Source organism: Fukomys damarensis, unplaced genomic scaffold (genome assembly GCF_012274545.1).
Source record: "Fukomys damarensis isolate Sample0158 unplaced genomic scaffold, DMR_v1.0_HiC HiC_scaffold_17, whole genome shotgun sequence".
Taxonomy (NCBI): Eukaryota; Metazoa; Chordata; class Mammalia; order Rodentia; family Bathyergidae; genus Fukomys; species Fukomys damarensis.
In genome coordinates this window covers 45,793,193-45,804,073 of record NW_022900929.1, presented here as the reverse complement: position 1 = coordinate 45,804,073, position 10,881 = coordinate 45,793,193, and the positions used below count along the sequence as shown (strand labels likewise).

The 10,881-nt window shown below is 38.8% G+C and overlaps 2 gene segments (V, D, J or C); both read right to left on the bottom strand.

Moving 5' to 3' along the window:
• Positions 1–2,361: 2,361 nt before the first annotated feature.
• On the bottom strand, positions 2,362–3,360 carry LOC104871743. The segment is given in 2 exon segments: positions 2,362–2,872; positions 3,312–3,360. Coding segments are annotated over 2 exon segments (465 nt in total).
• Positions 3,361–9,869: 6,509 nt separating this feature from the next.
• Positions 9,870–10,464, bottom strand: LOC104871744. The segment is given in 2 exon segments: positions 9,870–10,207; positions 10,405–10,464. Coding segments are annotated over 2 exon segments (384 nt in total).
• Positions 10,465–10,881: the final 417 nt, after the last annotated feature.

Genomic DNA, 10,881 nt, shown 5'->3' with positions numbered 1-10,881 from the left:
ACACTTATTCTACCAAATCACCACTGCTGCTAGTGTAAGTTTGTGAAATTTATCAATGGGGCAATATTTTAGCAACATACATTGCTATGAATATGTTTTATCTTGCATAATATTTAATTTTCCTACATGAGTAATTGACTATTCTATTCTTTTATTTTATTTATTTTTTAATTTCTTACTTTTAAATGTGCTATTCTTCAATTACTATAGTTTCAAATTGTGTCCTGGGCTTGGGAAGTGATCATTGCTTACTTTTTAGTCTGGAGTAGAGAAAATGGATCTGATTTTACTTATATTAAAATCCCCTCCCTTCAAAACACAGACACACACAGACAAACACACACACTCACACGCACACACACACACTATATCAATATAGCTATACAAATATAGATAGATATAAAAATAGATGATACAAATATATATGTATATATGATATAGATATATGCAGGAGCATGTAACGATCTATAGATAAGCTAAGCATGAATCAAGCAAACTCAGAGTGTAAAAATAAAGTGTTTTCATGCTATGACTTATAATGAGGCCATTATGTAAAGTGAGATCTGTTGTCAGACAGTAATTAATGTTTTTTAACAAATGGATATGTAAGTGAATATTTTTTTAAAATTGAGTTGCATACTATTTTTTTATAATTCCTGAATTTAGATATTTTGCCTGTACAATTGAATTTTTGTGCTATCACTTTAGAAGTTAGATTTTAAAAGGTAATGGTCTAGAGCATATAGGTGTGTTGCAAATTATCTCTACTTTAAATATTAGAAATTCTAAACTATTAAGTCAATGTAATTTTATAATATCCTCTCTTTATATTTCAAATGCCACTAAACATGAGTGTATAAAAATTTAATAGAAAATGTATACTTATGAATGAATATGTAAGAATAAATTAAGAGAAATTCAGTTGATGATAAAGGTAAGAAACCTCAAAATATAATGAAAGAAAACAAAATCTTTTATGAATTGAGAAAATAGAATTTTTCTGAATAAAATTAGCAAGTTAGTATTTCCTCTATTAATATATTCATTAAGTGTAATTCCAACTTTCTCATTATGAGGCATTTTTTTTCATTCGTTTCATGTGTTCAAGGCATATCGAACATGAGGAAAAGGTGACAAAATTTTTAATATTTATGTTGAAAAATGAAAGTCCCAGAATTATTAAAAATTCTTGAAGAATAGGAGTGATTTGCCCCAGCAAGTAATAAAATTAACACAAAACTCCCTTCTGAGATTGGAGTCAAATGAAAGAACTGGGTCAACAGATCTCAATACAAGCTGTGTAAAGGTATTTCAGTGAAAGGGTGAATTTCTACATTAAAAAGGTATAGATTATCTGTTTTCCCGGCGGCGGGGAGGCCCTAGTATTGGTCACCTCGGATGAGAGGATGAGACATCTAGGAACCTCCGGTGTGGAAACTTAGCTTTCACACTAGAGGTGATTAGAAGATGGAAGGAACGCTCCCGCGAAGTTCATCTCCCAGTTGGCACCTTTAGAAAGTAGGCCTGAGTACCATTTACTCACAACAAACAAATCTCAATCAAAGTGATTTATTAAATACTGTAACTCAGCATGAACTTTTTAAAAAGCACAGGTGACAGACAGAAATAGTAAGACCTTCATCGTTTAAAACAATATTTATTCTACTTCTAAAGCTCCTCACTGAGATTGGTACACGAAGAACTAAGCAGAACCATGGAAATAACAATATATGTGAAAATACTTTATAATGGAAAGATAGAATTTATTGAAAACCAACAGTCATTTTAGGAGAACATATGCCTTATTCACCCACATGTGGAAGGTTTATATCTCCATGGGTGAGACCACCAGGTATCTTTGTTAGAGCTGTGAGCTATGTATCATTTTATGGATGTGGCCGAGGAACAGTGGGTAAATCTTCACTCTGAAGACTGAGCTCTTCCACAGAAGAGGTGTTCAGAAAATGGAGGGCGCTCACAGCACAACGTTCATCACCTTTACAAAGTCGTTATGACTATAGTGTATCCACAGCAAGCAGAGCTCAATCCAATTAATCTATTAAAAAGTGTAAAGTCACCATGATGCTTTCAAAAGAAACATGGTGAGATTTCAAGACCTCCTTTAGCTTGAAAAAAAAAAAGTCTGTAACATAATATTTCTTCAATACTTATTGGGTTAATTGACACAAAAATCTGATCATTTATACTGACCCTTACTGATTTGTCAGTTATTTGTTTCTAAAATTCTTCAGCCATTTTTTTCCTACTGGATCCCATGGCCAAAAGGGCAACTGTTTATTGTACCTATTCTTCCTTTGCAAACTTCCATCAAATATTCTGTCTCCAGCTTCAAGCTACAGCTTCATGGATGTGGATGTCTGTAATGATGGCTGTAACCAGGGAGGGGCTTACTCAATGAGGCCTCCCTCTAACCCTATACCTGTACTGCCTCAGTCCTAGCTGTTTCCTGGGGGAGTTGGTGACTCTCTGCCTTGGTCCCTACTGCAGGTGGCTGTCTCAAGCAGACCCTGGGGTTTTTGTGCACCTCCCTTCAACAGCCCTTTCATTGTGGCTCCCCTCAGTGCACAGAAATATACCGCTGAGTCCTCCAGTTGTGAAGCTGAGATGACAAGCTGAATGGATTTGCTTGCTTTCTGGAAATCCAAGGAGTAGCGACCTTTTGTTGCATTTTGCTGTCTGTAAGACTCTTGGAGAATGAGGAGGATCATCTCCCCACTGCTGGGCTGCTTATACCAGGAGAGAACATAATTTGTACTGCTGGTGTCATAGATGCAGTGCAGGACTGCAGCCTCCATCTCTTGCACTGACACTGGTGGCTGGGCTTGAGTTACCTTCTGAGTGATACTGAGTCCTGAAGGAAAAAAGAATCAGAGAAAGAGTCAACCTTCCATTTTTATACCCTGTCATCGCTTTCCCCCTATTCCCTATAAGACATTGCCTGTACTCCCATCTTGAGGTCACAAAGGAGGACCAATCCCAGTGGAACTCTGTACCCAGCCATGTTGAAGCCATGAACAACTTCAGGAACCTGGAAAGAGACATGTTTGCATTTATCATCTAGAAAGAAAGTTTGTCTTTCTTCTTCAAGTTCAGTGCTCTGCACTGTGATGTGAGCCTAAGGGGGGCAAGGGGAGGGAAGAATTACTGAGGTCTGCTGTGGTTGCTCTAAAGCAGGAAACACAGATTTCCTAGTGAAGGAAGTGGGCTGGGCTCTGTGTCCTGGCTGACAGTCTCAAAGTACTCCCATGTTGAGGTCACAAAGGAGGATCAATCCCAGTGGAACTCTGTACCCAGCCATGTTGAAGCCATGAACAACTTCAGCAACCTGGAAAGGGACATGTTTGCATTTATCATCTAGAAAGAAAGTTTGTCTTTCTTCTTCAAGTTCAGTGCTCTGCACTGTGATGTGAGCCTAAGGGGGACAAGGGGAGGGAAGAATTACTGAGTTTTGCTGTGGTTGCTCTAAAACAGGAAACACAGATTTCCTAGTGAAGGAAGTGGGCTGGGCTCTGTGTCCTGGCTGACAGTCTCACCCGACCTGAACTTCCTTCTAAATCAACCAATTCTAACATGGTAAAATTAATACAGTAGCCATACAATCTGAAAATACACGTGAGAATTTTGAAAGGAAAATTTATGTGAACAACTGCTACCCTCAGTCATGGGATCTGTGGTGGGCCTAGGAGGTTGGTACTTACTTATCACTATGTAAAATGGGTTATGAAGATGACGTAAGGTGTCATAATCATGTATCCTCGTGTGTGTGTGTATTTCATTTATTCTAAAGTAGAAATCACTGCATCAATAGCTGGAAAAGATGATTAAACTAATCACTGCAGCTCTTTTGGCTTACTCGTTATTATGATAATATTCCTCATCATTTCCAATAAGTGATCAGTTATCTCTCTTGGGCCAAACAGCTCGGTCTCTCTCTCTCTCTCTCTCATAAAGTCTTTAGAATTTTATGTCTCTGGACCTTCGTGTGTAAGTCTTTACATTTTTTCCACAATATTAGAAATACACTGGGTAGTGAACTATTAATTTTAAACTTTTGTATTTTACATATTTTAACATTCAATATGTAGTATTTTATAATCAGAAAAAAATAACATGCAATTTTCTAATGAATCAGAAGCTCATGTGTGGAAAGGATTGTGATACAAATACTAAGCATTATTTATAGGAGAGCAGTCTGAACAGCAAATGCAAAGTCATCTTTAAATCTGGATTTCAAGACAAAACCTTACCAGTTTCCTTTTAAAATCTATGCAGTGCCACTTTAGGACTGCTGAACACACGGTGGTGCCTGGATTTGGGCATCAGAAGAAGTATGAAACTCTTGTCCCTTGCCCTAGATCCTGCCTTATGCATCTCTTCATTCAGCTGTTCATATTCACTGTGTACCCAGATATCAAAACATGATGTTGTACACTGTAAATATATACAATGACAAACAAAATGGACAAATTTAGGAAGCAACAGTCAGCTAGCAAAATGTCCTGAGCTTTTCGGGTCATCTTCATATTTATGCTTTTAGTGTCTACATATCAGTTTCCACTGAGAAACAAAATCGTGGCAAATGCTATCCTGGATGGCCTGTGCCGAAGGACAGAGGGTGGGCTTGGCTCACAGGAAGGTTTGCTTGCAGGCAGGAGGCGCCTGGGAAGTAGCGTGCACTGGCTGCCAAAAGTTTGAGGCTGCAAGTCCTGGTCGGGTGGTTGCAGTGCAAGGGGAGAAGTGCTTGGCTAAATGCCAATAATGAGCAGAGGACCCTTTCAGCTTCTTGCTTATACCACGGAAAGTAGGATGGACCTCTGCCTGAATAAGTAGAGTTGATAACACAGCCGTCTCCTTCCCGCTCTCAGGAGCTTCCTCGTGCAGAAAAGAAAAGGCAGAGAAAGGTGAAAGTTGTCAGGTTGTTGTTCTCCGAGATTTACTTTTTCTACAAAAACAAGATAACCCTGAGTAAAATAGTCTCCTCCCTGGACATACAAAGAGCATATGTTAACATACTCTGTGGGCCCCAAATCCTCAACTCACAGTCCAGCCGCACACAGCCATAAGAGCTCGAGTAAATCGTGAGTGGATGTCTTCACTGTTCTAGGATCAATCTTAGTCTAGCAATCTTTAGCTCAGAGAGATATTTCTATTATATCTTTATGTAATAATTAAAGTTCTTTCTCATTTAGCAATTACAGTGGCTTTTCCTGTTGTCTAACCAGGTAGTAAGAAAAGGCGTCAGCCTTAAACACCTGCATTCAGAATGTACTTGAAGGATCCCTTCTTGCAGCCTGCACTAGTTGACGTGTGCTGCCACCTTGTGGTGACTCCCTAACTACTGAACTCTGATTAAAAGCTCATCTTTTACACCACTAAGGGCTCAGACATATAGTTGTCTATGTAGGTGTTTTATCAGAGTTTAGGTACATGCTCAGTATGAAGAGGTCAAGGCTTATATTCATGTACACTGATGAGTCATTATTAATAAATTGGAGGAGGCAAATGTTGGTTTTTACTCAACGAGAGGCTGAGTTTAAAATCAAGGAAACTTCCTAATTCTTTCTCATAAAAAAGAAAAAAACAAAACTTTTCTTTCAGCCAAATCTACCTTCAAGGTTTGTCTTCTACAGACAAAAAAAAAGTTTTCCTAAAATGAATGTGTAAGCCAAAGATCACAGTAAGAGAGAGAGAAAAACACTGAAGATTCAAAATGCATCTTATCTCAGACTCTGCTTCTCCAGGCCTGATCCTGCCCATGACCTTCCCCTTCCCAAACAACAGACAGTACCAGAAATCAAACCATGGTATCCTCCTTCCATAAAAATGGCAGTTGAGAAAAGCAAAGAACAAATTTCAGTGGCAAAACAGTGAGGAGATAAGTTCTTGAGTTATTAATGCAGAAATCATTTGACTCCTAGGTTGAGTTGATTTGCAATGAGAATATGGCCTGCTTTTAAGAAATGTTTTTTCTATTCTGATATGGCTTTCTTCCCGCAAGGTGCAGGACTAAAGATTCTCTACAAACATCAGGTTACAGATTTCAAAAAGGTAACTACATATAAGTTAACTTTTGATTTGTTTTTATTTTCTGCTATCAAAATGGTTTGTACCCTCTGAATTTCAATAACTGACTTACACTTCCCTGAGATACCCTCTAACCTATGAGCCGGCTCTCTTGGCATGGATTCCTACTGCCTTGACCATTGATTTTTCTCCCACCTACGTACCCAAAATGTTCCCCTCAAAATACTGATAAATTTCTTCATTACTATGAATTTCCAGGATATCTTCTCCTACCAAAAAGCATTTCTCATCTTCTGTAACTTCTTGATATTTTCTCACTTCTGTGAGAAGAAACATAGGAAAGTCTAATCAGTGCCTGTGTCTGCTACAGGGATAGGATACTTAGGAAACCTGCCTAAGTAAATCACAATGAGAAGTGATTTCTGATGAACAAAATTGACCTCATTTCCAGAAGTCAACACCTTTTTTACCCCTTTCCTGTGATCTGTACTCACTAGTCCCATGGAATTATAGAGAATAAAGCCTTGACTCCTACCTCACGCCTTTCAAGATCTAAGGGCAGTTGTGATCAGCTTCAATTCAGTATATGTGTGTGTGTCTGTGTGCATATATATATATATATATATATATACACACACACATATATTTGTGTATATATAGTAAAAAAATGTGTGCACACTACATTTCAGAAAAGGAAAACTTGTAAAAATATTTTAATACTAAATCTGAGACATCATGACATTAATACAAGTTACCTTTAGCCTCTACAATTACAAGAGGTGCTCAAAGTGGCGGCCATTGGCTTCCAGATATTTATTAGTACAGCAAACTGCTGCTTATCTAGGCTTGGTCATTGGGATTGCTGCACATGCATTTTCAATTTCTTCTCTAAGGGCCAGAATTGCAGTGAGTTTTCTGTACAACATCCTCTAGGGTCCCCCATATGAAGGTAACACCATCTGTTTTTAAAAATCATACTATTTTTCTTTTCCTGATGTGTGTATACATTTGTGGTCGACTCTGTATATATACATAATACATATTTAAGGTTTCTGCATTCTAAAGTTATCCTACTTTCTCAATATTCCCCACTAGGTAGAATTCCCAAATCAATTATTCAGTGAACTACCTCTTTCTTGGAAACACATCCCTCAGGTCAATATTTCCTGCGTAATGGCATCAGAAACATATCTTTCTAGCACCTTTAGGACTGTCAGTTACAGGAGGACAGTGTTTTCCTTAATGTCTGTTTCAATGACCTTTTCTTCTAACAGTGTATGAGTGAGATTCATTACGGTGAAATCCTTCACTCAAGGAATGTCCATCTGAGATGGTGAATACAGGTTACTACTTTTTCCCCCATTAAGTTTATTGGCACATTTAAAGCAAACAATACAGTTACATTCATCGTTGGGATCTTGTACCTTACATGGTATGTCTTGCTTCTTGTTTTTCCCCATACCCCTGTCCTCCCTTCACCCCTTCACCCTTCCCTATTTACAAAGACTTTGTTTCCATCTTTTTTCCTTTTTTCACATTTTTTCTTTTCTCTTATTTCCTTTCCCTTCCCCTTCTCACTTCCCCTTTAGCCTATTTCACACTATCAATTATACCAGTTGACAGGTCACTACTTCTAAGAAAGTCTAAAAATCATCTGGGTATAGTAGATGACACCAGAACTTTTTGGTACAGTGAGTGGTGGTCTGATTTGCTGGTAGAATAAGAGTGGTTCCACTTGAGTCTCCTAGCTTGACGTGTCATTTACGTAAGTAGAACTTTTGGTTCTGGAAGTCAGATTGCTTAGACCAAGGCCCTCTCAGAGTCAAACTGCAGATCTCAAAGCAGCTGGACTCCCTGAAGCATCTTCTCTTTGTTCAGCAGTCTGGCCCTTCAGGAATGTGGCAGGGCACAGATTCCTAAAGAAGAGCTGAGGAAGTAGTTTCTTTCTATTCCCACTCCTTTACTAGTTCATTGTTTTATATTTGGATTTTTCATATAGGCTCTGCCTTTGTAGAATTAAGTGGGACTAGAAGATTTCTAAAGACTCTTCTAGAATTAAAAAAATATTTAATACCATTTATGGAGAAAATGTTCATTGAAGGATGGCCAGATCAAATAAGGAGGTGTATGAGAGTTGGGAAAAGTTGTCCTGTACCATGCAGTTCAAGACCATTTTTATGTTCACATGCAATTTAGTGTGCTTGAGGTTACACTAACCAATCCTTTGGTTTCTTAGAAGGAGAGACAGGATCCTCATAATGATGTATATATAACATAATAAACTTTCTCACTGAAAAAAAAGGTAGTGTTCTAAGTTTATAGAAAAGGAGTAACATTATTTTATAAATAGGATATCTTGATTATATTGTTCTTCCTTGCTCTTCTGCAAGTTAATTTATTAGAGTTTGAAAAGTTATTCTTTTAGCAATTTCATTTTATATCAGGATTATAGAAAGTATGTCTGGTGTTTTTGATAAATGAAAGATTGCAACTAGAATTTTTGACAATTTCTGATATTGAGAAATGATACAGCAGATATTAAACATCTTAAGAATATTTTATCTGCTATAACAATATTAGCATGGATACCTAATAAAGCACTTTGAAAGATAAATACTAGTAAATCTGGGATTGATTTTTCCAGTGAAATAATTATCCTAAGATGATTTACTTTTCAAAAAAGGTCAGTTCCATGTGAGTATAAATTTGATTTTCGATGTAACTCATATAGATATATTTCAATGTATTCTCTGAAATTTTCTGCAACTTGATAACAGAAAGTGGTTTCACGATTTGTCTGTAATTCGAAGTACTTGCTTTTACATCTCATCTCTTTGGGGAAAAATAACTTTAAAGTATCTATTTATTAACAATTGGCTCATTCAGAAGTTCACATAAAAAGTATTTGTCTCCATCTTCATATTGAATTTTTGTTTCTAAGCTTGTGAAATTCATTCGGCAATGTGGCATCAATTTTAGATTATCTTGTAAACTTTTTGCAAGTTGCTAATGCATTTCCAAAACAGCTTACTGCACCATGTGCATACATACACAGACATTTTGTATAATAATTCGTAGTACTTGTCCATTTGTCCTCATCTTAGTTCTTTGGGTCTCACTCTTTCACAGGAAATCCCATACACTCACGTAAAAGTCCTTGCAAGGCTGTGATGCACACTCAAGTCTGAACCTTGGGTTTGCTTCTCCGGATGTTGCTGCAAAGCTTTCTGCTCATTCTCCCACACCTTAAATAAGGTTGGAAAATCTGGAGTAATAGAGGTGCTCAAAACATAGCAGGGCCTGTGGATATTAACATTAGAAAAGGAAAAATTCAATGAGCTCTTTAACACAGGGTGCTATTTAGAAAAGACTAAAATGCAAATTATTGTCTGTGCTGTATGTGAACACACAGTACAAATGATCGATGCATATAATCTGCATTGTGGAGTCTTCTGCTCTGGGCAGCTCTGTTATCAGACACCCTGAGTGGGAAGTCCTTCCTGGCTTCACTGGCAAGCAATCACGTGAGCTCAAAACAGTGCCTTCTGCTCTACAATCCTCTATGTTCCTGACTGAAGTGAAGGAAAATTGTCTGTACTTAGATTATAAATGCAACCACCTAGCCAGTGGCTGAGACTCAATGACATGAAAGACCTTTTCATTACACTTGTTATGGATTCCAAGGTTGAAAAAAATCGAAATGCAACCACGTGACATGGCTATACTGAAAAAGTCTGGTGTTAGCAGAAGTAAAAGTGGCACAGCCTGAATTAGGGAGCCCAAACCTGTGCACGCTGCAGTGTGAGTTCCCCTGAGGCAGGAGATGTGGCTCAGGCCCAGCTGCAGTTTGGAGCCAGGCTGCAAGGGACCTGGAAGCACTGTGCATCTGCTGCACAGAGGTAGAAGCCTGAGTCACCCAGCTTGGAGGCTGTAATCTGCAGGGTGCTATAACGTTCTTTGAAATTAAATGTTGACTCTAGCCTTCCATTTCGCTTTGTCCCAGGAGCCATGACGAACAGACTAAGGAGGCTGCCTCCTGGATTTTGCAGGAACCACTGCACTGAGTTCATGGTGGTAGAAAAATTGCACCTCAATGTAATGCTGTTTTCTTCCCGGAGACTCGAGACTGAAGGGCTCTGCTCCACCTCCACCCCTCTCACCCCTGCTTGGAAAGAGAAAAGAAAACACATATGTTGGCACTGGGGAATCACTGAGCAGCAGTTCCCAAACCTGGATGATATCCCGGGAAACGATCGTGAGGACAGAGAACACCGAAGGGGCTCTGTGTCAGTCCTCCCTTCCCTGCCTCCCACTGTCAGGTCTGCAAGACCCTGACCCCAAGCGGGGACCTCAACTCACAGCAAACCTGCACCCACAAAATCCCCAGCAGGGCTCCCGGTGTCCTCTCCATGGCTCCTGCCCCCGCGCTTTTCTCCAGGCTCCGGAAGCTGTCTTGAGCCCAGACTTGTTCTTAGAGTAGAAGGTTCCTGAGACTCACTGAGCACGTGTCACATTTTCTCAGCTTCTTAACAGGAAACCCATCCACAGCTGCTGTGTAAGCATACACAGAAATCACCATAGAGCCCCCTAGTGGATTGAAATCATCAACACAGGCCATTTCAGACCAGCTGATTCCTCAGCCCATACACAAGCACTTTTTCACTCTAATTTTCCTAAAGAAGGAAATGCAGGTGGTTAGAAATCGAACTACCTGGATTAGACGGAGGTTTAAAAAGGAAGCACTTTTAGGGTTGGGGATGGAGCTCTGTGGAATTTTCCTTACAACAGCTCATTTTTCTCCATCAGAAAGTCTTTTTTTCATGTCTCAGGATATTT